Source organism: Chamaea fasciata, unplaced genomic scaffold (assembly GCF_029207755.1).
Source record: "Chamaea fasciata isolate MVZ Bird 193981 ecotype frontalis unplaced genomic scaffold, bChaFas1.0.hap1 SCAF_23, whole genome shotgun sequence".
NCBI classification, from domain to species: domain Eukaryota; kingdom Metazoa; phylum Chordata; class Aves; order Passeriformes; family Sylviidae; genus Chamaea; species Chamaea fasciata.
The window spans coordinates 4,875,116-4,900,329 of record NW_027094108.1 but is presented as its reverse complement, the minus strand read 5'-3'; the positions used below and the strand labels follow the sequence as shown (position 1 = coordinate 4,900,329).

Here is a 25,214-nt window from a genome sequence, read left to right as displayed (position 1 = left end):
ACCAGGCCAGCAGCTTAGTGTTAAATCTGTAGAAGTCAAAAGCTCTCACGTTAAGTGCAGTAAAGAGTCAGAAGAGGTGTGTGACTCCAGATCACAAGCAACCAGAAGAACAGCTGCAGTGGGCAGCAGCCAGTCCAATCCTTTGGGTACACCAGCTGAAGAAGGCTTTAATGAACATTCTGATGTAGATTGTACGAACATGAGCGGAGAAGGAAGGAGAAACAAATACTCTTACCAAAGCAGCCAGTGGAATTTGGAAGCTAATGGCAATCTCAAGGAGTCTGAAGAATGTTCTGTAGAAAGGAATGCCAAAGAACAACGGTGCTGTGAAGAAGGGAGCCAGACACAGAAAACTGTGCCCAGAGAGGTGAGGGTATGCTCACTGTGAAGCATCCGTGTTCACAGGTATTACTTGTGCTTGTTTCTGCCACTTGCTAGAGGTGCAGAGTTGAGGTACAAGTGATGGGGATGCTTGTCCTGTAATTTTTTCTTGTCACTGAATGGCCAGAATATCATCTCTTACAGTCCTTCTTCATCTCAGTGTATGCATCTTTCCATCCAACATGCTTCTTCCTAAAGACCAGCTTTCAAATCGGTTGTTTTGGGAATGTAAACACCTGTTTATATTCTCTGATCTGCATGCCAAGGGAAAGCATTCAACTAGTTTTTACTCTGCACATTGTTGCAGGGCGCTGAGATTTCAGGCTTTTTGTGCCTTTTCATGTCTGAAGTATGTAAGAATATTCACAGAGCAATGGTGTGGGAGCAGTGTCCAGGGCATCCCACATAATACACAACCTTGAGGCAGTCCTGCTCTGGTTTCCATCCAAAATTATGTGTGCCATGAAGACAAATTCTTCAACAGAGTGGAGCAGTGTGAATAATTGTGAATTACTGTCTCGTCTGTTTGCAGATCTCAGGGAACAGCTTCTGGTCACTGAAGGTGAATGAGCAAAGGTAAAAAGACTGTTTAAGTATGAATGTGCTGGTAGTTAACAGAGGAGCACTTCTGGAAAGTGGCTAATGTCCCTAGGAACATTTGGGTTTAGGACTTAGCCTGCATTAATCTGCATCCACTTTTCATCCCTTTTCAAAGGGTTGTCATTTAGAATGGAGTATGATCTAAAAATAATGTCTGTATCTTTTCAATGCTGTCTTCTAAATTCAGCCTTGGTTGTTGCTAGCAATGAAGAAGTGTTGGTACCATCAGTGCTACTCTTCAGTGCAGCAAATTCCAGTGTGCCCACTGCACAGCTAGGGAAGATCAAGAGCTAGACTTATCCATGAGGTGGAGTTCGAATTTGTAGATAAGACATGAATGAGGTTGCTACCAGTTTAGCAAGTGATTCCTTGATTTGGTATGAGATTGCATGTTTTCCATTCTTTAGAGAGAATGATTTGAAATAACCTCGTTACAACTTGATGGCTGAACCCTGATTGCCACCTCCTGGCTGGTTTAACTTTCTTTTCTGTTAACAGGAACTCAGCTCTGTTGTTTTTAAGTTTCTGGCACTTGTGTGAAAAACAAATCCTAGCAAGGTGCTTCCAAGCCTGGAAGAGACGTATCCTTTGGAAGAGAGCAGCCAGGCAGCTTTACAAACACCAGCTGCTTCAGGAGGGATTTGATGCTCTGCAGTGGACTGTGCACCAAAGGAGGACACAGCTGGAGGTGGCCCAGCAGAGACATGCTTCAGCTCTGCTAGCTGCCAGCTTTCAGAGGGTGAGCCCTGGCTAGGGACAGTGATGCCATGAGCTTTCTGCTCTGCAGTCAGAGAAAGCACAAATCCTGTTTGGATAGGGAGGAGGAAGGGGTGCCCCGTGTGAAATTCAGTGGTGTAGACCCTGGTACCAATCCTCTGTCTGCAGTTTGTTCTAATCATATGGTTTCTTCTTCAGTGGAAGGAAGCTGTGGCAAAGCAGAGCAAGAAGGAAGCTCTGCAGCCTGAGCCTTCCTCCTATACCCAAAGTTCATCAGCTGGGATTTTTGGAGTAGGAAAATTAGCAACTATGACAAGCTCAGCTCAGCAACAGCTTGCAACAGGATACTCAAAGGAGGCAGAGCAAGCTTACAGGTAAGCAGAGAGCATTCTCTTTCTGTTATCTTGGGAAAAAGGAGGTTTACAAACACAGGGAAATTTTTTTCTCAAATGATGGCAGACTTCTTTCCATGTCCTTGAATGTATTGCTATGGATAAACATTGCAAGAATTAGTAGTTTAGTGTTAAGAACTAAACAATCCTTTTTCAGAGCTTCTGTGCACTAATGTTTGCAGTCTGATTTGAGTGTCTGACAGAAACACTCCTGTACTAATCCTTGGCTTCAGCTATCACCTGCATGTGTGATACAGGTGTAAATGAGGTTGGAGTGAGGCAATACTACAGTCTCTAGCAGTAGTTTCAGAGGTGTCAAAAGAAATGCCTTTTGTTGAGGCTTCTAATTCTGAAGGCAGAAGAACAAGTTGAGACAAAACAAGGGAGGACAGCACTGGATTCTGTTCTGTGAGTGCCTCTTTGGTCAGCTAGATGCTAAGGCATGCTTGTGGCTCTTTCAGGATGGAGGGAGAACTGTGGACACAGCTTCGACATAGGCAGAGAAGAAGTGAGTTCTGCTGGAGAGCTGAAGCAATCAGAGATATAAGACGGCTGGCTGGTAAGCACACATTCCATAGCCTTGGAACAGCTTGGTTTTCACTGTTTCACCAGTTTTTGCGGTTTGTGTCTAGTTGTTGCCTTGAGCTCTTTCAGAATGTGATCCTGCAAGTAGCTGGGCCAGTATCTGTGATGGTGGGGGTTGGCCACTCACCATGTCATACAAGTTTTTCCTCAGTCCTTACATGAATTCAGGTGCAGCATGTGCTGCTCCAGCAATGTGAGCTGCCTTTCTTAAGTGTCCTTCCTCTGGCAGCTTGGAGTTAAGCCAGGGAATGTTTGCTGTGTGACACTAAGTTGTTTGAAGTTCTTCTGTTATTTCTCTTCCTGTCAATTTCTTCCTGCCCTGCCGACACAGCAGCTTTCAGACTGTGGCGCCGGCAGAAGGAGCTGCTGAGCAAAGAGGAAGCCAGGCTTTTGGAAGTCCGTGCTCTGCTGGAAAAGAAGAAGCTACAAAAAATTTTCTGGATGTGGCATTCTCGAAGCTTGGAAATGAGACAGATTCTAACACTGACAACTCAAATCCAAAGAAACTTGGTCTCCTGGTGAGTTGACAAGATCTGGTTTTCATGTGAAAAATCTGTTCACTGTGAAAATCCAAGGAATAACAGAGCCAACCCAGACAGTAGTAGTTGTTCCATCTTAAAGCCATCTATCCTTTTATTTTAAGAGTTAATAAAGATGAAAGTAGGGGTAGAAACATGAAAAGGAACTGCTGTGGCGAGACATGTTGCAACTTGTCTCCTGTGCACTGCCAAAACTTTTTTGTCCTGACTTTTGATGTCCTGGAAGACCAAACCTGAGACCAGCCACTGTGCTTCCATGCTCTAAGCATGACAGTGGCTTTTTACTGAAATGAACAAATAGAAGCTCAGGGAACAGCTTCTGTGTGTCTGTCCTGAACTAAGCCCAGCCTCAGGATGACACATAAGCTTGTGTAAGTGTTTTTCAACCTTTTCCTTTGGTATTCTCAGGTGCTTCAGTACATGGAAGGAGACTGTTGAGCAGAAGGCACTTGACAGGTGCAACCTGGCCCGTCTCAGAGCAGTATCACTGAGGAAGCACTTCCAGCAGTGGGTTGAGATGCTGCAGGTCAGAGGAGTTGACAAGCAGGCAGTAGCGAACCTCTTCCTCCTACAATGGAGGCGGCATTATGGTGAGCAGTTTGGGGTTCTGTGCAGAATCCAAGTTTCAGAGGTGCTTAGGCTCCTTCTTCCTCTTCTTGTACACTGAAAATAGCCTGAAAACAGAGAGGCTCAGATGGTACAGGATATGAACAAACCAGAGTGGGCAGAGGACTGGTTCTGTGTGTGTCAATGGAGCTACAGGGAGATTTGTCACTCTGCTTCATAAACCAAACATAAACTCTTAAACCTTGCTGAAAAGAAGCAATTTGAGGGTTGGGCTGGCCTGAGTTGGAATGCCTTGAGACAAACGATCTCTTGTTCCTTTGTGTAACTGGTTAAGGAGCAGTTATAAACAGCTCAGTAGCTGACATGACTGTGACAACGAGGCAGGAAGGTCAGGCATCATGGACTGGACAGAGACACTTTCTGGAGAAAACCATCTACTCTTTTGATGACTTCTGCCAAAAACTGAAGCTGCAGAGAGTGTATCTGCTGTGGAAAACAAGGCTGTGTGAGCATCACAAAGCTGAGTGAGTACAGAAGAGCCAGACCCTGGAGCCCTGCCCCCATTAGTAATGTCCCCTTCACTTTCTGAACCTTTTGTAAGAACCCCTTTTACCCTATCTATTGTCCTTCTTGTGTGTGCCTAGTCACCCCCTCTTCTGTTCTTCTGTCAGTTCACTGTCCCATATCTTCTGTCTCAGTTCTTTCTCTCAGACTTTAGAGCAGTGTAAACTCAGAAAAACTCTGAAATTATGGCACCATAAGTATCTCATGCTGAAGACAATTGAACAAAGTTCTAAGCACTTGCATAGAGCTGTCTATGAGGAACCTCTTGCCATGCTGTTTTCTGAGGATTTCTCAACATCATCTGGCTTTGACAGCAGTGCACCAGCTACTCTGACCTCTCAAAGCTCATTGGAAAAGGTGAGAAGGTCTTGGTGCACCCAGACTGCTCTGAGGTATTAAATTGCTGGGATTTTTGGGGGAAAATTTCTACTGCAGCATGATACTGTCATTAGAAAACTGCTTAAAATCTAGTGCTGAATCTGTGGGGTCCTGGAGCTGAAATGAAATCTGCAAGTGTAAAGTCAATGCTCTCTGTGCCTTTTCTGGTTCATCATTTAGAGATGTGGGAAGGTGCTGAGCTAGTGAGGTTACCTTGTACACTTGCTTCTGTTTGTAGCTGTGAGGTGGAAGGGATGAGATATAAGGAGCTTCCTCACTGCGGCAGTGCATATGCCCATTCCCCCTTTTCTCAGTACAGAAATACATGTATTTCTGGATTCAGTATGAAAGTTACTAGTATAGAAATAACTTCCCCATCACTTACATGTTTGCACTCCAGAGGTGTCATGGCTAGCCTGCAGTTCCTTTGGATGCATTCTGGATTTGACTGAATCCTTGATGAAAAATGGAGTAAATGGCATGGTCAGAGCTGTTAGTGGAGTTCTTGCACTGTGAGGACACTCACCTCATAGCATGTTCCTCCCTTCATACCTGCAGGAATGCAGTCTTAGTGACAGCAGCCAGCACAGCTTCTCCTCCCTTCTGACTGCTGAGGATGTCACACACATATCATGTCACAGTTCTTCCCTGCAACTCCACCAGTGCACAGAACTGCCAGCTGAGCTGGGTGGGGAACTGTGCTTGCAGACCTCCTTCCCTGGGTCTGGGTGAGTTGGAGACTGGTTTTTTGGGATGCTGGTAGGAGCATGAATTGTTTGGACTGGCTGAATTCCTTCCTTCTGGATAATCCCTTATGTCATGTCACACCATCCTTCCAGGAGACTTATGTTCTTCTTTCTTTCCCTCCTTGCCCAACACCTTTGTATTGCAGAGGAAATTGGTTTGTGGGAAATCAGTTCCAATCTTCAGTGCTGCAGAGTCCAAAAAATAATTCACAGCCTCCTACTGGTTACTCCGCATGGGAAGAGGTGAGGCTAGAAAGTGTTGTGTAAAATGTAAATATACAAGTGGTTTTTGTGTATTCAAATTTAGCAAAGAGCCTTTGGGTTTCAATATCAGAATATGGAAGGTCTCACTGCTGTTTTGTCTTTTTGTTCTCTCTCTAACAGAAGGTTTGGGAAATTGAGGCTTTTTTCAGGGTAACTCTTCCCTACCATTTGTCAGCTGAGTGGAAGTAGGGCAGGTGTCAAGGATTTAAAAGGGATGTGTTAGACCTTCATGTGTGTTCGTGTGGGGTGTGTGGGTTAGCAACAGAGCTGGGCAATCCACAGACATCACGTGGCTAGGAGAGATGGCTGAGCTGTGTGGAGTAACTGATAAAACAGCAGTTTAAGGCCCTTTCTGCCTTTCTGGATTACAGGGCTGCAGTTCTGACAAGGAGGTGAGGAGTTGCAGGCAGCAAGCAGAGAAATACTGCCTGCAGAGGTGCTTCATTGTCTGGGCAGCTCGAACTCAGCATCATGTAAAGGCCCAGCAGAACTGCAGGCGCATTCGGCTCTCTCGGTAGGGATCGTGCTTTCCAGAAGTTTCCTAAAGCTCTTTGTTTTGAAAGCTTTACACTTGCTTTAATTAAAAAAAAAAAAAAATTCTTCCTCTAGCTATTTTTTTTTTGTCTTCAGTGGGAGTTTTGCAGCCCAATATTTTGAGTTTTTTCTGGGTTCAAAATTACTGTGTAGGAGCACAATAATTTCTGTTTGATGGGATGCCTCACAAATTAGAGCAAGCCCAGCTCTGCTGATAAATCCTGGTAATTTCCTATTCAGGACTGGACTGGCCATGCTCTCTACTGATTCCAAAGCTGAAGAGCACAACAGGCTTGGCACAGCCAGGACAGAAAACCTTACTCCCAGCAGCTTGTCCTGTCCATCATTTCCCCTGACATTAATGGGGAAAAGATGTTAACAGATCAGATGTGTTTCAAAAACTCCCTCATGTGTATGTTTGTTACAAAGTTGTGTATCTCTGTGAGTTGTTCCTACAGTCAGTGCAGCAACCTTTGTCTTTCTCAGAGCCTTTCTCAGCTGGCACCACTGGGTCATGGAAAATAAGAACCAAAAAGCAGCAGCAGCCTTAAAAGATAGAGTTCATTGTTTCCAGATGGCTTTCAGCCTGTGGAAAAGGAGACTGGCCCAGAAGGTGGAAGTTGAGCGGAGGTTCAGGTGTCACGTTCACCAGATGACTGCTGATGCTCTGTGGCGTTGGCGTTCCTGCTGGCAAAGTGAGTTACCCCATCCCACTGCATCACTTATGTCCATGGAAGAGAGAAGCTCTGGAAATGGTTGGGATGGAGAAAGTCACACTTTGGGCTGTAATTTTGTGCACTGCTCCTCTGGAAAGGCATGTACTACTCCAGGAGTCAGTAGGTGCATGTGTCACTGCATTCTTCTGGCTATCAGCTGGACATGTGCCCAAAACTACTGTTTTGTAGTGATTTATATTAGAGAAGATGCTCCTTTGGCAATTCTACCTGCACTACCAAAAGAGTGTTCAAGCAGGGTTTTTTAGCAGTTGGGGAGTTAAGTGGAGCTCCATGCAGCATTCCAAGTTTGAACATGTCTCCTCAGACCAAGCACTCAGGTTTTTCTTCAGTGGGAACAGGGAGTATCTTTTGGGGTGGCTTAACAATCCTGATCCCTCAAGGAATTCCATATGCTTTAAGGACTTACACTGTGCCAGGGAAGAAGAATTCCCAATTTTTAATGGGAAACTGCCTTGCAGATAAGAATGGACGTAGTTTGTGATCTCCTGCAGGGAAAATTTGAAAGAAGGTCTGACTGCCTTGCAGACAAAAAACTACAGGATGAATTGAAAAGTCTCTTTAGCTGCTAAAGAGAGGACAGGAAATCTTAGCAAGTTTGGTGTTTGCAGCAGATGTGTTCTTTGCTCTTGTCTGGACTCTGCGATGGAGAAACAGTCACTGGGCTGAGCTCAGGAAGCTGTGCTCTCTCACAGGGAAGCGTGCTCTGGGGGAGCTGCAACAGCAATGGGCTTGGCACAGCTGCCAGGAGAAGAAGAGGCTGGTCCTGCAGACATGGTATTACCAAACAAGGAAGCAGAAATGTGCTGTTTTATTCTGGGAATGTCTTCTCCTGCACAGGTTTGTTTCTTGCTCTTCCATTTCCAAGGGAAGCTCTGCATGAAGAGCCATTTATGTAGCAGTATCCACTGTATTAAGGGCAGAGTTTGGGTTTGAAAGTGTGGATAGCTCATGTATAAATGGAGCTTCTGTAGGAGCACTTCTCTGAGGATGTGTCTATATTAAGGGGTCTCTTACCTAAAGCCTCACACGCCACCTCTTTTTTCCTATTCAAAAATTCTTTTCCTTCCAGAACTTGTATTTAGTCTTAGTTCTGCAGGGTGGTATTTGTGCACTAAGTGAGGGAGAGTTGCAAACAAATTTGTGTAGTTTAAAAATTGAAAGCCTCATTTGCACTTCAGTATTTGCTGAAAGAAATAGTGGGCAGAGATCTTACAGAGATCTGATGTTTACAATTCTGAGTCTCTTAGGTTTCTGGACATAGTGTGTTGATATTAATTTAATGTGAAAAATTGAGTTCAATTTTTTCCTGCAGCAAAGCAATATAAAGCTTATGAAGGGAGAACCATGATACTCAATTCATCTTGGTGTTATTACAATATAGGTGAAGGTGTAGTCTGTCTTTGAGTCTTATGTTATGTTTCAGATCCCGAAAACACAAGAACTTAATTTCTTTTCTCTCTTAATTGTGTTCAGTTGCCTTCTCATTGAAAACAGTTTTGTTTGTGGTTTATGTTGTATGAGGCCAGTGCCTGCCTGCAGTGTAGAGAAGTCAAACAGGATTGTTGAAGTGTTTCTCTGAAATAATTCAGGAGGATAAGAATGAGTAAGATTATTTATGCCAAGGGTTCATTTAAGGCATGAGAAGCACAGGTTTGGTCTTAGCAGATTTTCTTTTGAATTGTTCAGACTGAGATTACATAAAAATCTGCAGAGGAAAGAACAACCAAAAACCCTGTAAAACTTTGGTGGCTGTGATGTTTAGACTCTGCACTTACCCCACCCAATTGCATTTTCCTCTGCAAATCCATCTGTGTGGCTCCCTCGTGGGAATTGTATTTGGGAGAAGCCCTTAATGTTGTTCCTTCCTGTTGAGTATTTCTCCACCATTAATCTTCCTTCTCAGTCTCCTTTGATGAGAGTGTGTTTCTAATTTCTCACCTGGATATGGTGCAGGCTGAGCTCTTTCTCTTCTGAGGGGGGCATTTTTCATGCTAGGATAACCTGCAATAGCTTCTCTTGATCTTTCAAAAAGCCTGCCAGGCACAGGATATTTATACCTCTGCCCTATGGTGCAGTGGGGTGATTTGCATAATGAAGGTCCAAATGGAACAAGGAACCAAAAGGATAAGCCAGGAGTTAAAAGCAGATTGGATTCTCTGGTTGCAGGAAGACTGGCCTCCTGTGCACCAGCCTGCAAGATAAAGAGAGATTATTGTGGGTGCAGATTTACTGTGCTGGTAATAGTAACTGCTGAAGTTGTTGATTTTTTGGAATAAAATTGTCTTTATAAAGATTCTAGTTGTACATCCCACATACACAGGGCTTTAGTTCGTGACAGCCAAGAAACAAAATGTGAATCTTGATGACAAGTGGCTGTCAAAAATGCTGCAAACAGACTTCAGGAGTCTGCTGGGTTCCATGCTGAGGGAGATTTTAGCAATTTTACTCTCATCCCATAAGGAAAAAATGGAAAAGCCTCCATCAAGCATCATCTTTCTGGTCAGCTTGTAGCACAGAGATAGATTGAAGACTGACTAATTCTTTTTTTTTTTTTTTTTTGGGAGGGGGGGCATCCAGTATGTGTACTGGCAAGGCAGCCTAGGAAAAGCATTTCTTTTGTAGGCAAAGGAAAAGTGTAGTATAAGATTGGATTCAGTTTATGGAGGCCTTTGAAGAGGAGGAAAAGCTAAAATGGCCAGAGAGAAACAGAGTCTCTTGGGCTCTGAGTAGGTGAGAGGTAACAGTGCTGGGAACCTGAAGTAAAATGAGGGCAGGTTTTCAGCAGAAAGATAGTTGAAGAGTCTGAACTTGCACCTCCCAAAAATGAGGCACTGGAAAAATACATAGCATGGAGATCAATGCATAAATTGCAGAAGGAATAATAGGAACAGGCTTTTTTCTTGTTGAATGCTCTTTGGCTTGCTTTGATCGTTTATGTGGGACACTGCAGGGCAGGTGAAAGGGTGAAATTTGGTCTGACATGGAATTGTTACTTTAGGCATCTGCTTCTTTTCTGTGCTTGTAACTGTCTTTCAGGTGCCTTCTCACTTGGGCCCAGGTCACTGCATGCAGACGGAGGCAGCATGAAGCCCTCTCTTATTTTAAAAGAGTCACAGAGCACCGTCTCCTGGCTGTGAGCTTTACTAAGTGGAGGGACAAACTCTTGAGAGCTGAACAAGTGCCAAGAGGGAGAAACCACAAGTGGCAGGAGCCCTCTCCAGGTAAAGCTTGTCACCGCTGGCGAGTGGCTGCAAGAGGACAGCAAGCCCTGCACCTGGGATCTGTGACTACTGTCAAACAAGTAAGAGAAGATAAAGGTCCCTATGAGACAGTTATTATTAACTCAGTGAGTCACGAAGCACTGAGATAGTGTGACAAGGCTTGTATAAAAACCTGGCTCGATTTGTGGTGACTGCTTAGTCCCTGCTGTGAAATTCTTCACAGACTGTGCACACAACTTCATCACCATAATCTGGCACTGATTGCAACAACCATATGGAGCACAGCAATAAGGAAAGGGGACATTTTGACCAGAGAGATGAGAGCACTCCTTCCTCTCTGCTCGAAGATAAGATGGGATAATCACTGTCCCTGCAGAGCAGAGTGAGCTGTCACAGTTGCAGCTTTTTTCAAAAGACTCACAGCTAGCAAACTACAAAGAGGTCGATTGATTTGGAAGGGCTGAGTCAGTCCTGCTGGGATCTCATCTGTGCAGTTTCCAGCCTGGGATCTAGCATATTAAGCTACCTGCAGAGCTGTGAGCCTGTCTCTGTACAACTGGTTTGTGTGAGTGCTGTGTGCATTGTGTTTACTCTTGGCTGCAGCTGTGTTATTTCTGTTTGCAGGCCTGCAACTACTGGACCAGAGCAGCTGCCTTTTCCCAGTGCTTACGGCAGTGCAGTACCCTCATAGGTGTTAGGAAAAGCAGGAAGATGTCTCTCTCTTGGTCCATGAGTAAGAAGATTCTCCCTCCTCTCTTCCTTTAACAAATCCATTCGGTAGTGTGAGTGATGAGGGAAGGGCATTAGTTGGGATTAGAATCCCAGTTTAATGACTGGGATTTCTCTGTGGAGAAGGAGCTCATGGCAATCAAACTCAGTGGTGTTCTTCTGTGTTCAGGAGTTGAAGGACTAAGGGCTCATGGCAGCTCTGATGTCTCCCTCTCTAGCTCCAAGGTTAGCTCCTGTGTGATTCCTCTTTTGTTTCTTAGAAAGCAGAAGAGGCAGAGAAGAAGATTCAGCACCAACTGGACTTTTTCCCAGTGCCATTCAGCGCTGGCTGGTGATCTACAGGAGCCAAAACAGGGCTGCAAGGCTGCTGGAGAGACCTGATGTGGTAGGAGCGTCTCATGCACATGCAAGGATCCAGGAGAACACAGCGGAGGTGGATTTGGAGGAGTGGGATAAGAAGTGGCTTGGGTAAGTGAAGTGGAGAGCTTTGGGCTTCCTCTTGCTGATACCATCAGGGAAGGACTCCCTTGTATGGCTGGTAAAGCTTACTTGCTTCTTTTGCCTGCAGGAGGAAATACCTGAGGTGGTGGCATGACACAGTGGTGCTGCGCCAGTGCCAGCATGACAGGAAACTGCTCTGTCTGGCAAGGGCATGGCATCAGTGGAGGGAAGCCAGCAGGGTGGTGATACTGGCTCAGGTGTTGGTGAGTGTCTGGTGCCACTGGGGTGGCAGTGATGAGTGTTAATGGGCAAGCCTGCTGTGCCTGTAACCTCACATACATCCTGGGAGATGACACCTGGGGGTTTAACAAGTACCAGTATGCACCAGAAATGCTGGTTTACTGCTGTGGCTAGTTTTTCCATTGTTCTTTTTGAAATGTCAGACAGACAGACTGGCATATCCACAGATTTAGTTCTGCTTTGCCCTTACAAATAGGAAGCTGAAACAGAATATGTCTGGATTGTCTGTAGATTGTGCAAAAAGTTCACAGCAATTATGATGATCTTTGTCCTCATCTGTGTTCCTGATACATCCCACTGGTGTCCACAGCTTACCAAGAGCTGTCATTTGGCTTCCCCTCCTGCTCATACCCATGTTCTGCCTGGTTCCTGGGCATTAGCTGTGTGAGATGTGCTCTGGCCTGCCCAGGTAACAGGATGATGCCTATAAGTGTAAGCATATCCATAGTCACTGAGGAGCTGTGCTGGACCACAGTGGGGCATTGTCCCCTCCCCAGGGTACTGGGACTTGGCCACACTATGTTGGAGAGAGTAGTTCAGCAAGAGCTCTGTTATTAGTCTGCTCTGTTTGTTACCAAAGCGAAGTCTTTTAAGAGGGATTCAGGAAAGCAACTGGAACAAGGTGGGACTGGAGGGGAAGTGAGGTAATTTGCCTGCCAGAGCCCAATTAATCTGAGCACTGCCTCTTTTCCTGGCAGGACCAGCAGCGGCTGATAGAAAAGGCCTGGAGGGTGTGGAGACGAAGATATTTGCAAAGCTGTGTGGTGCAGAATCTTTTGGAGGAGGAAGCCAGGAGCCTCCTGTCTCAGGTAAGCATTTATGACTGTTTCAATTCAGTGGTACAAAAAACACCCCAAAGGGACAATTGGTTTACCCTGCATCTCTCTCCCTGCACAATGCACTTGCTTAGGGAGAAGCTGGATACATCAAGGAATGGGACTTGCCAGTAAAAAAGGAAAAAAAGCTTCCAGCTTTACATGGGTTCATCTATGGGTGTTTTTCAAAGCTTGGTGTCAGGAGTCAATTTCCCTGACATGTGCCCCCTTCCCTGCTGTTATTAGTGATGTTAATCCTCTAATCCCCTGCCTCTTGAGACCCCACTCAAGGAAGAAACAGCCTCCACATTGGTGCAGGAAGGCTGTGCTGACTTGCACCCAGGGGCAAGCAAAGCACTATGAATTTGAGCAAGCAGGCAAAGCCTTAGAACTCATATCCAGTTTGCCCCTCTGCCTGCCTCCTGAAGATTCATGTAGGATTAGGGAGCAGGTATTGAAATTAGAGGGCAGGGGGAGCATTGGTCTTTCTTCTCTTACATTGATTTGTACTCTGCATGCCCCGTATTGGCTCCAGGAGAGACAGGGAAGGGCTTTGAGTGAAGGGTGAGGCAGCTGGCAGAGCCATTGGTAGAAGGAAAACTATGTTTATGAGTTCTGTGAGAATGGCTGCAGCCTCTCAAGGGTAACCCGAGTGGTTTGATTTGTCCACTTTCCTCTTTCAGGCCTTTGGAAGGTGGCAGCAGCAGTTCACGGCATTCCAGGGCAAGGACAAAGGATCCTGCTGAATGGAGGGGCCTGCCTGCAGCTGCTGCTCATTTCAGGACACGTGGAGGATACGGCTCCTGTCACAACAAAGAGCTGGCCCTGTGCCGTCAAGAAAGAGAACACTGTGCTCTTGTAATAAAAACAGTGCTGCCGGCCAGGAGGATGACAGCCAAAGCACAACCAGGAAGAGGTGGTACCTAGTGAAACGTCCTCTTTAAAGGACTTGTATCCTATCTCCTCAGCAGCACAAATTGAGAAGTTACTCACAGTTGTGAGATTGCATTCTCTTCTTCTCTGGACCCTGCTTTTGCTGGAGTTCTGATTAAAGGTCAAAAAAACACTTTATAGGCTTTCCTTTTACTCAGTGTTTTTCCCTGGACACGAGTTTGGTGTCAAGGGGGGAACATGCAAATACAGTCTTAGAAATGAACAGGATTTTGTAGGTGCTGGATCCTGTTGATTCCAAAGTCTGCACCTGGGCAGGTGCAAACACAGGTCTTTATTTTTAGATTTGGCTTTTACCCCGGGGGGGTAGGGGGGAGGGCAGATTTCCACATGGCTCCCACCTCCTCCCCGCCTGGATCCATCAGCTCTTCATTAAGCCTTTCAGTGGGTGGCCAACCCCCTGACTGCTTCCTGCTGGTTCATTTCTGTGTTGAATGGGCAAGGTATGAAGAAACCTGCTGGGAACAGCTGAGCAGCAAAAGCTTTGCTGAGGCGAGACAGGCGTGTCTGATCCCCAGCCTTCCCATTACTTGCCTCTATGATTGATGCCTTGTAATTACCTTGGATATATGAGCCCGGTCTCAGACAGCTGTAACAAGAGGGTCTGAAGAATCTGGAAAAGGCTTTTCTTCCTTGCTTGTTTGAAAGAGATGCTCACAGCATGGTGGGGATCTTGAAATCCCACTGGGAACTGCTCCGAGGTCGTTTTCCTAGCCTGTGGCAGCTTTGCAAGGTTGTTAAGTACACAAAGCAGCCTCAGTAGCTTCCCCAGCCCCTTATTCCAATGCCATGGGGCCTAAGGCTGTTAAGAGTCATTAGGTCAGGAAAGATAGGTTATCTTTCCTGATTTAAGCTTATCTTTCCCTACAGGCACTGGAAAAGAATACCTGCAAGTGACCTTGCAGAATTGAGCTAAATAGTGCAGCTGATTACTTTTGGTAAATTCTAGGAGCCTTCTCTGCTCTGCCGTGGAGTTTGGGCCATATGCAGGACATGCATTGAAAGTGAAGGCAGAACTGCTTCAGAAACACTTGATTTTCTTAAAGTTTTCCCTTGGGCCAGGTGGTTAATTAGCAAACAACATGAGTCTCTGCTAGAGCACAGCTTGGTACAAGAGACGTTTGTATTTTATTGTATATAATCTAGGAAATAGTGTGATTCCTACTTGGTCTTATCCAGAAATGGTAATTCCCACAGTCCTATTAAAAAGAAAACAGGAAATACAACATAAGGAGAAAAGTTAGGAAGAAAATATGAACCTTCTTCTGGAGTGAGTGCAAAAGTGCCTGATGATCAACTGTCAAGAAATACTTTTTAGGAGTGCAATATAAAAGCAGTTTGACCTTCTTTTCCAGGTTGGTAAATACTGATATAATCCCTTTGCATAGGTACAGCTGACAGGAGTGTTTCTGTCCCCCTGCCAGCATTTCTGGCATGGGAGAGTTACCAGAATCTCCTGTTCTCCTCTTACTGTCATTAGCATAACCATGATTAGCAGCTCTTCATCCTGCAGACCTTGCCCTTCGGGCTTAGTCTGGAGCCTCAGCTCAGCGGTTCAGGTAGCTCTGGCTATTGGTCAGTGAGAATGGCCCAGGGAGCCTTTGTGTTGGGGACAGAAGAACACAGTGTGGGTAGATCAGAGCACCACTCTGATCACGGTTTAGGAGTGTGTTCATTGTCAGCACAGGAGCTGCTGCTTTCCCCGGAGTCAGTGGACGGGAGGAGGAAGTAAGAAATTGGAAGAATTTTCACTGCTGAGTTGCAGAGTTCAACAGCTCAAAAGTATCCTCCACAACCTGCCAGAGGCAGTTTTCTAGTGGGAAGTCATTGTCCACCAGGTTGACCAAGTAATAGTTGTCATGGATGTACTGGATGATCATGCGAGAGGGTGACTCCTCTTCATAGAGCTTGGCCCATTGCTCAATCCACAGTGCAAAGGCCTCGTCCTGCCATGGGAAAAAAAAAAAGTTGGCAGTTGTGAAACATCTTCATGTTACTTAATTTAGTTTACCCAGTGTTGCACATGACTGGCCAAACTGGGGCTTGTTTCTTCTCAGTAAAAAAGGCAAGAGTTGAGCAAGGGGCCTTGTGCGTTCCAGTCAGCAGGAAGTGCCCTGAGCTGAAAGGACACACGTTTGCAGCACAGTGGATGGCTCAATGCTGCCCCTGTGTGTGTAAGAGGGGAGGAAGAGCCACTGTCCAGCACTCCAAGGCCTGGTACAGTGACAGAAGTGGCTCTCAACTCCCATTACTGGGCGCTTTGTGTCTGGGAACAGCTCTTGCTGGAGCTGAAGGAACAGGAGGAGCAAGGACCTGTACTTCTGCAAGCCAGTATAGCAACAGCCCTCAACTGTGAGGAGTGTCAGAGACTAAAACTAAACCAGACATTCTGAACTTCCAGGGCATCACAGCAATGTATCCAACAGAAAGGAGGACTCACCTTCCAGGAGAGGAAGCTTACAGGATCCACTACAGTGGGCTGGATGATCTCCCTTCCTGGGAAGATACCCCAGGTGACAGCATTGGGTTGCAGATCTGGAGCATTGGTGATATTCTGGCCCTGCCAAGAGAAGTAAAACCTTTCTGAAGCAACTGCCGGAGGAGGGACTGAGTGAGTTGGAAAAAGTCTATTTACCCTCTCCTTGTTAAGGGACCAGACAGCTGCTGCACACTGCAGCTGACTTGCTTTACTTTCCCCTCCTTTCATCAGCCCTCATCATATACCCTGAATATTTGGTATTTGTCTCTCTCCCAAGGTGGTGAAAGGAAAATATCCTGAGAATAATGGCCTTACCTTGACATTGACAATGTGGTAGTTCACTCGCAGCTCGTACTTCTTCAGCACTTTGAGCAGCGCCGTGACAATTTCGCTGGAGGTGAAGAACTCCAGGTATGCCTGCAGGGAGGGATGGAGAAGGGGGGAAGAGAATCAGAGCCTTAAATCACGGCAGAACTGGACAAATACAGGTAAACGACGACAGCTGTAGAGTCTGGGCTGCCTTGTATGTTCATCCCCAGAAACATGTACTACAGAGGCTTGAGCAAAGGGCAGAGCAAGTTAGTAAGTGAGCTAAGGAAAAAAAATAATAGGGGAGAGCAGAGGGAACAGCCCAGGAACAGTGCACTCAAGAAAGCTACACGCTTCCTGTTTTCCATCCACACAAGTAGACAAGTGGGAATGAATTCCAGTGTTACCACAACTGCTGCACAAGGAAGCAGTCTGCCAGAATACTTGGAAGAAGCCTGAGCTTAGTCTTTATTTTACAGCAGTGTCTTGCCAAGCAGCCCAGCCTGGTAAGAGCAGAACTCAGGGGTCTCAGCTGGGCTCTCCCAAGCACCGCTCCCTGTCCTCATCTTTTGTTCACAATTCTCCCCGTGTGCTCATACGACCAAATTCTGTGCTTGGCTGCTCCCAACAACTGCTTCCCCTCCCCCCACTTCCTGGCTATCACATGAGATGATGGATTTCCCTCACCTCAGGGGAATTTTTTCCTTTGAAAACATAACTGCATTTGCCATCTGCTGGTCTCTGGTTTTACCATTTGGATCCCTTTTGAACAAGGATGCTTTGTTTTCCAGTATGAGCCACTTGCCTGGCATTCACCTTGATGGGATATTTGTATCACAACCATTAGACAAGGCTCTAGGTCCTGAAATGCCTGACAGGGGGAGGCAGGCATGGCAGGCATGACTGTTTGCAGGCCAGGGAAGGAACATGACAGTTGTCTGAACAGCACACCACAGTGCATGGGCTAGGGGCAACTGTGGAGAACTCTGCCATACAGAAGGAAAATTTTAAATACCCCTTTATCACCAAAAGATGCTGGGTGGTAGAGATACTACCTCACTGATTCCCATTTTGTGAAAAATCTGGGTGCTTTGTGCCATCACTGAATCAGATACAGGGGGAAGGCACATGTGTATATATAAAATGTCACAGACCTGTTCTAGAAATAAGTTACCAATAATTACTTGCTGAGAATAAAACCATGAAACTCTACAGATGTTCAATAGATGTTTTGAGGTGGGTGAAGTCAGCCATAGAGATGGTATTACAGCTCTTAAGACACCAAAGGAGCTTTGCCTTATCCCAACAAGAATGAATTAAGATAAAGCATGGGCAGAAGGATTATATGGATGTAAGCCTGGGACCTCCCAGCCTAACAGAGACCAAACTAGGTCAAACTCTTTGCTGCCTAGCCCAGAGTAATACAGTACCTTTTGGAAAACATAACCTCCACTGGGCCCCCAGCCTACAATAGGGTCTGTGGATGGTTTGCCATTGATGTTTGGCTGGGAGTTGATGGTCAGGATTCCTCGTCTGTTGACCTTCTCCAGCTGGTCCTTCAGAAGGTTGGTTTCAGTAGCAAGAGGGTCGTCATTCCAAGGCATACACGTAACCTACCACGAGGAGAAACCATGGCTCACAATGGATGTAACAATCCTTGGATTACCATCTGGGTGTTGAAGGAGCTCAGTAGTGCCTCAATAGTCTCAAACACACCTGCTCCAGGAGAGAATTCCCAGGTTTGGTTCAAGGGTTAGGACATGCTAAACAGTAAGAATGACTGCTGAAGTCTATCAGTACTGGTCATGTCATACTGTAGCACCTTCCTTTATATGTTGAGCCTTAGCTCTGGTTGCTAGACCCCCTTCAACCAGTGTGCCAGCAAATCCTTTTGGATACAGAAGCGCCAAATCTTCTTTAGAAAAACAATGTGGTACCAGGAGCAAGAGGAAATGTGCACTATTGTTTGTGCCACACGGACCATCCCTTCCTGGGCTCTCACTCACCTTGTACCCATTCCTGTTGGGTTCTCCAGTGATGTAACATGTGAACACCTCAAAGACACTTTCCTCACTGGTCAGTTCTTCTCCCCACATTTTCAGAAGTTCTTCCCGGGGAGACTTGCTCTTCAGATAGAAGAGGTAATAGTCCTTCAGTTCCCCAAAAGCTGGAGAGGAGGAGTTACCCCTGCAGGGGGAGAAGACACAGACCTGAAGTCACCGAGGAAGATGAGCTGAGTGGGTGATGCAGGAAGACGGCCAACCGACAAGAGAAGTACACAACAAAACCCCCTAGACACCACAAGTCTCAACATCTTGGTGCCATTTGCCTCACCTCACTGAAATCCAAGCAACAGGGAACCACTCTGTTACAAAGCCACCTCAAGTGTGCCCAGGACACCAGGCTCTCCTACCACAGCTGTGCCTTACTGCAGGTGACAGCTTACCATCGGCCATTGGGGAAGTCATCCCACTCCTGAGTTCGATAGATGTAACTCTTCGGCCTGGAGGCCCAGAAGATCGGCCGGACATCTTCCACTCTTCTCTTGGGGTGAGCGCTGACTGCCCAGGGCAGAGGCCGCCTGCATGGGAGGAGCAGATGTTAACACAGTGCCTCTGCTGACCATCCACCAAAGGCTGGAAGCCTTTCCCATGGTGCTATTTGCCCCTGGGGAAAAATAACGGGCTGAGAGGACTTCTGTTTGTCAAGAAGTAGGACAGGAAACTCTTCTTCCTTTATGGAAGATACTTCCTACTCAGTTCCCTCACAGGAGGCTCAGTAGAGTCTACTTATTCTTAAGGTACAGGACTGACACCTGAAATTAGAAAAGGTAAGGGCAAGGCACTATGGGAAGCTACTTCAACAAAAAATAAAAAACAGCTGTCAATTTTCCTTTGCTTCTTCTTGTTGGTGTTGAAGCCTGTGAACTCAGAGAGAAGTCCACATTCCCTTTCTCAGCTGCAGAGAACCCCAGAAATCCACACTGGGAGCATACCCCTAGCCTGTAAGGGGTTGTGATGGCCATCAAAAACATGTTTTTTCCAAATGGCAGCTCTAAGCTCTGGGTTTTTAAAGTCCAAGAATGGCTACTTTAAAGCTACTTGACTAAAACAAATTCCTCCTTTGGCTGTCCCCGCTATTCCTCCCAGCTTTTGTTGTGGATGGGCAGGAGGGGTGAACTACTAAATGCAAAAGGTGATAAAAGAAAACAAAAAGGAAAAACGAGACTAGAAGTATTGACTCATCCATTATTTGTACCTTCAGTAGGTGGGATGGATGGATGGATGGGTGGAAGCCAGCACATTCTGCTCACCTTGGATCCTCTTTCCATAAGCCCAGGCGCTTCAGGACTTCGGTCGTAGCCACCTCCCGGTTGAGGGTGTAGAAGTGGAGCCCGTGCACCATTCCACTGTCCAGCAGCTCCCGGCACATGGACACTGCCAGCTCCACCCCATAGTTCCGGATGGCTGCGTCATTGTCCTTGATGGGTTCAATCACATCTTTGATTTCCTGAGGCACTTCCAGCTTAGAGAGCTTCACCAGCTGGCGCAGGGAGTGGTAACCCTGGATGAGGATGCAGATTGTCATTTTTCCAAGAACCCTTTTTGCCATCCCAGTAACACAGGTACTTGATCTCGATTTTGTGGCAGGAGATTTAGGATTGGGGGTCCTGGAATCTACCCCCAGGCCCCATCTCTAGGATGGTAACACAGTCCAGGTCATGTCACTTTAGGTGATTTCTCCCCATGTCCTTGCCTGAGCCCAGCATGCTGACAGTGACCTCAGGAGTTGCAGGTCATTGTCCTTTATATCCCTTTTTGCCAAACGGGCACAAGAAACATTTTCAGCTTGTAACTGGCTGCCTGAGAGTTTAATTTGGCAAACCACCTACAGATTTATTACATTCAGCAGTCTCTCTTCCCTGAAATTTTGTGGAGCATATTTACAGACCTGTCTCAGGCCCTGACCCACAAACACCTAACATCCTAGATCCTTATTCCCTCCCCAAATCCAAATTACTGAATTTCACCTGTATAGGGAAGATGCCAGGAATAATGGGGCAGGTAATGCCAATGGCTTGACAATCCTTCATGAACTTGAAAAAGGTTTCTGGTCGGAAGAAAAGCTGTGTAATGATGAAGTCTGCTCCAGCAAAGACTTTCTCCTTCAAGTGCTTTAAGTCTGCCTCATAGCTCTCTGCTTCAGGATGACCCTTAGGGTAGCCTTTGGGGAGAAAAAATGAAAAATGTGCTCAGGACAACATGCAGAAATTAGGAAATATCCAATCTGATTACACTGTCACAGCCCAGGTCTGGGAGGGACTGCTGAGCTGATTTCCCTGTCTCAGACCCTACTGCACACTTTGCAATAGAAGGCATTTTTTACCTGCCACACAGATGTCAAAGTAATCATCAAATTCATTGCGAATATGCTTAACCAGATCGACAGCATAGTTGAAACCATCTACTTCTTCCTCCCATTCCTCACCAGCAGGATCTGAAAAGAGAACAAATCCACAACGCTCTCCAACTGTTTGCTGAACTCAGGTCTGCTAGTTCTGTAAAAACCTCCTGGTATCAAAAGGAAGACAGAGATGAACTCCCAAATCTGCAGCTTTACCTATGGACTGGTTTTGTCTGCCCTTGAGATGGAGGGACTGTGAACAAAGGGCTCAGGTGAAACACAGTCTCAGCATTTAATTCCTGCAGAAGGAGCCCCTAAATCTGTTTTTACTCTGCAATTGAACGCAACAGCAGCACAGCCTCTGCACAACACATCACAGGACAGAAGGATTCACCTCCACGCAGTGCCATGATGTTCTTCAACCCGAGCCTCTTGGCCTTCTGCAGATGCCCTGTGATGTCATCCTTGGTCTGGTTGCAGCATGTCATGTGCAGGATGGTCTCCAGGCCACAGTAGTTCACTGCAGTGTTGGCAATAATCATGGAAGAGGTTTCCTTGTCAGATCCTGGGTCCCCTGCAGGGTGCCACGTCACATCAATGAAGAGGGGACCACCTGCTCCCATGCGGTCAAACCTGTGGGGTTTAGAGCTGTGTTAGCCTACACCAGGTGGCCAAATCTCCTCCCTGCGCCTCAAATATCTTGCTCACTGCTAGAATGCCAGCAGCAGGCAGAGAGAGCTCGGATAGACCAAAAAAGTATTGCACTAGGAGTTTAGCAAGTGGCCGATGTAAATAAGGAAAGGCATCCTTGAAGGCTCTATGGGGAAGAGCTTACAATTTCTTAGAAGATGAGGCAACTAAGATGTTCTCCGTACAACAGACTTTCTCCCTGCATGCTCTAATAGACTGATATAGCTTCTGACATACAAGCAATACAAGTCCCATTCCTTTTGAGATGGGAGACTATGCTGCAGCCCCTTGTTGCCAGCTTGAACTGTAGAGGTCACAAATACAAAAAGATGGACCAGAACTCTGTTGTGTTCCTAGGTGTGCCTTAAAAGAGAAGACAAGGACTTCCCTAACTTGTCTCTCTCCTGCTCCAACAGGACCTTCTGTTTAACATATGGCATTGGTATACAGCAATTACAAAAATAATTATGAAGTACCCTCTTCTCCTCCAGGTAAGTCCATGGTGGCTCGTGGGGCTCCAGAATAACTCCTAGCTCTGCTGAGACCTATCAACTTTCATTTAGCACATAGATGTAGACACCTACATCAGAGGCTAAAACTGTAATACTGAGGCACAAACCATAGTGGCTAGATTAATATTGAAAGGAAATGGGAATCTGTTTCAGAGATTTTGGCACACTGTCCATCAGGGAATATCTTCTGCTTTTACTTGGTACTGCCCCAGTATTGTGCTTCAGACCCAGAACGTGACATTGGGGTTACTCCATCTTCCCAGGGCATGGGAGAGGGGAAACAACCTGGCCCCTCAGTAATCCCACCATGACACTTAACTCTTCAGGGCCTCCAAGGAAGACAAGTTACCTGGTGTCCATTACCCTCCTCAGCAGGAAAGCACAGCCCCATTACCTGCTTCATCACCTGGAAGGGGAGACAGAGCATGGAGCAGAGCCTGCCTCGTTAGCTATTTCCCTGCCCTCCACCACAGATACTTCCCCCTCTGCTTTCTCCTACCCTGCAGCGCTCACCTGGAGATGAGGTTGACAGCAGCATTGGCTGTGCGTGGAGGGAAGAACTCCAGGGAGAACCACTTGTCTCCAGCGTCCTGCCGGCGGCGCATCTTCTCCCGCAGCCGCTCATGCCGGTCGGAGTCGAGGACGGGGGTGGAGCAGCGTGAGTTGTCCTTGGAGCTCTCGCTGCCACTGCTGCTGCCCCCATCAGACCTGGAGCTGGAGCTGGCACTGCATGTCTGCTGGGTCTCATTAACCATGGTGAGCGCTCTGGGGAGGGGAGCACAAGAGTAGGGTTGGTACAAGGGTCTCTGCACAGAGCAGATGCTGCTGGGGTGGGCAGCAGATGATTAAAGAAGCCTGTGCCAAGACCCAACATTCATCACCATCAAGGAGTCCCTTTTGCCAGCTTTCACTGTAAGCTGTAGTGGGGGATCTGGTGAAAACACAAAAAGCATCTGTTTAGATAGTGCTGAGCACTTGGCTTCATGCACTTTGATGCAGCTCTCCTGTGCCTGCTGGGTCAAATTTGGCTCTCAGAAGAGTCAGGTCAATGTCACTTTTGCCTTGACTACAACTCAGCAAGCCAGGATGCCCGTGTGAATTAGGTGATGGCCTCTGTCATCTTCTGGCCTTGGGCTGGGCATGCTAGCAGACACTTTTGTCTACTGCAGCTGCTTCTTTGGCTGTATCCGTCTTCAGAGTTTCCATCCTGTTTGTTCCCAAAAAGCAGCAGTGCTTTACAGAGTAGGTAGGTGAGTCAGTGCTAATGGGGCAGATACTCAGGAATACACAAACTATTGCTATACCAGAAACAAAGGACAGAATCCCCTCTGACCACACCATCCCCACAAACTGTCCTTTGTTTTCTTTGCTGGCATCACACCTGCATTTCCAACCGTTAGCCTTCACAAAACACACCATCTCCACAGACAACCTTCCCCTGTGCCAGTCCCATTGCACACACTCTATTAACTCTTTACCAGATACACTGTTCCCTTTGTAAACAATTGTGGCTGCTTGGAAACAAGGCCAGCAGAGACCAATCTCATCTTATTGCCTTGCAACAAGATCAGCTGTGCTTGCTTGGCTTTACAGAAAGCAAAACAGCACTGCAAGTAGGTTTAGGGTACCCAACTCCACTTAGCTCTGCAAAATGTCCCATCCTTTAAAACGTGCCTTTAAAATGAGATAGAGATGACAAACAGTTATGGAAGAGCTACCACAAAATTTCGATCTGTGTTATTTGCTTTAGTACTACCAATACTTAAAATTGTCACTGGGAAGCAGCATGTTGTCCAAGCATGACATAACTCTGGAGTCTGTTTTGGAGGAAGCAGTTACGTGAACCAGCACACTCTCAGTCCTTATCATAAGCTCTGTGGGTTTAGTTCAGCCAAGAAGACTTTGAACTCATCTTCTATTGTTTACATTTGAGTTGCCAATCAAGCAAAACCCTCTGGGAGAAAGTCTACTTTTACCACCTGAGGAACTGCTCCAGCTGGCAGGAGATGTGAGAAAGGAGCACGGGCCTCTGTTCCAAGAGGAACCGGGAGCCTCAGATCTCTTGTTTACCAACACTGCAGCCGTGGTAAAGATCAGCACCACAGACCTACTGACAGGGGAAGCAAACCCAACTGGGTGCAGAGTCACAGCCCTGAGAGAGCTCAGAGGACTTTGCCTGACATTCACATGCATTAATCTGGGAGAATTATCCCCAAGCATGCGTTGGGTGATCAAGCTAGCACCTCACAATCAAGTGCTGTTAACTCCCAAAATCTCATTCCTAGCAAGCATGGCACAGCACTGCAGGCAAATCAAAGCAGCTTTGTTTTCTGATTTGAGATTTAACACCCATCACATGGAAAAAGGGTTCATGTCTTTATGCCTCTATAAAATGAGACTTGCTGTTGAGGAAAGATCCTTATCTTACTAGCAATATCAAATCATGACGACATGAGAAAGGCTCACTTAAGATTTTTGTCTACAAGCAGCATTTGGAACAATTTCCTTACCATGATACGCATCACAGATTTGCTGGCAGACACTCCTAGTTATTGCAAAGAGAAAAAAGATAAGCCTAAACAACAAGAACAACAACAAAGCAGGACAATTTTAACACCTGTCAACACTCCTGCTCCTGTCTTTGTCACATTGCAGAGCTCAAAGATCCGTGGCTCAGCATATTGCTGATGCTTAGCATGGATGTACCTACTGTGTTTTTATAATGCCGGTGGTATTCAAACTCCTTCCAGCCGTGAGCTGACACCAACACACAGAGCGCGGAGTCTGCATCCCCCTAAGCTCTGTTTTACCCTCAAGACCAAACTCGGCTGCACCAGCTGCACGCTTCTCACAGGGTGCACACGCTGCACGGGGCAGCTCCAGGCCCACGGCATCGGGCTGATCGGCGGGCGGGCAGCCCAAGCGCCCGCGGCTACATCCACCGCCGGAACAGCTCACAGGGTAGCGGCTCGACCACGGGACAGCCAAAGGGGAATGGCCGAAGGCACCCTGGCAGCCCCGCGGGCCGCCGGGGGAGAAGGGGAGCAGCAGCACCTGCGGTCCTTAGTGCCGGGGAGAGGGTCGGGGCCAGGCAGGTCACTGCAGCTCGATCGCCCCTTCACCTCAGCAGACCTGGCCGGGAGCACGGCCCTGCCCGGAGCAGCCGGCAGACAGACCCGCCGCGGGGAACCCCCGGCGCTGGGGCAGCGATGGGCCCCTCGTTCCCGGGCCCCGCTCACCTGCGGCCGGTGCCGGGCGCTGCGCGGGCCGCCCGCCCGCCGCGCTTTAAGGGCGGCCGCGGCCGCGCGGGTCACGTGGCGCCCCGCGGCTGCCCTCACCCGACATGGCGCCGCGGGGCG

General features: G+C 47.0%; 2 protein-coding genes across 5 annotated transcripts; one reads left to right on the top strand and one right to left on the bottom strand.

Annotated features, from left to right (window-relative positions):
* CUNH1orf167 (chromosome unknown C1orf167 homolog) lies at nucleotides 1–14,066 on the top strand. Of its 2 annotated transcripts, none has more exons than XM_066203271.1 (20): nucleotides 1–367; nucleotides 914–957; nucleotides 1,480–1,720; nucleotides 1,897–2,072; nucleotides 2,552–2,649; nucleotides 3,010–3,193; nucleotides 3,623–3,804; nucleotides 4,116–4,305; nucleotides 4,480–4,702; nucleotides 5,282–5,451; nucleotides 5,616–5,712; nucleotides 6,105–6,247; nucleotides 6,754–6,962; nucleotides 7,697–7,841; nucleotides 10,041–10,305; nucleotides 10,850–10,958; nucleotides 11,215–11,422; nucleotides 11,523–11,658; nucleotides 12,394–12,504; nucleotides 13,194–14,066. In XM_066203271.1, exons 1-20 carry the CDS (start codon nucleotides 200–202, stop codon nucleotides 13,254–13,256), a joined length of 3,162 nt encoding a protein of 1,053 aa, XP_066059368.1. In that variant the 5' UTR covers nucleotides 1–199; the 3' UTR covers nucleotides 13,257–14,066. The 2 variants fall into 2 exon arrangements, with proteins under 2 accessions (XP_066059368.1, XP_066059367.1); XM_066203270.1 differs by having other exon boundaries at nucleotides 3,007–3,193.
* MTHFR (methylenetetrahydrofolate reductase) lies at nucleotides 14,003–25,172 on the bottom strand. Of its 3 annotated transcripts, XM_066203274.1 has the most exons (13): nucleotides 25,095–25,172; nucleotides 24,366–24,400; nucleotides 22,369–22,620; nucleotides 21,048–21,286; nucleotides 20,636–20,746; nucleotides 20,280–20,473; nucleotides 19,563–19,813; nucleotides 18,696–18,830; nucleotides 18,256–18,436; nucleotides 17,680–17,862; nucleotides 16,256–16,357; nucleotides 15,902–16,021; nucleotides 14,003–15,407 (listed from the first exon to the last, which is right to left on the bottom strand). In XM_066203274.1, the coding sequence occupies exons 3-13, from the start codon at nucleotides 22,608–22,610 to the stop codon at nucleotides 15,210–15,212; spliced, it is 1,956 nt and encodes a 651-aa protein (XP_066059371.1). In that variant the 5' UTR covers nucleotides 22,611–22,620; nucleotides 24,366–24,400; nucleotides 25,095–25,172; the 3' UTR covers nucleotides 14,003–15,209. The 3 variants fall into 3 exon arrangements, with proteins under 3 accessions (XP_066059371.1, XP_066059372.1, XP_066059373.1); XM_066203275.1 differs by lacking the exon at nucleotides 24,366–24,400 and having other exon boundaries at nucleotides 25,095–25,114; XM_066203276.1 differs by lacking the exons at nucleotides 24,366–24,400; nucleotides 25,095–25,172 and adding an exon at nucleotides 22,205–22,261 and having other exon boundaries at nucleotides 14,004–15,407; nucleotides 22,369–22,455.
* Between the last annotated feature and the right edge of the window lie 42 nt (nucleotides 25,173–25,214).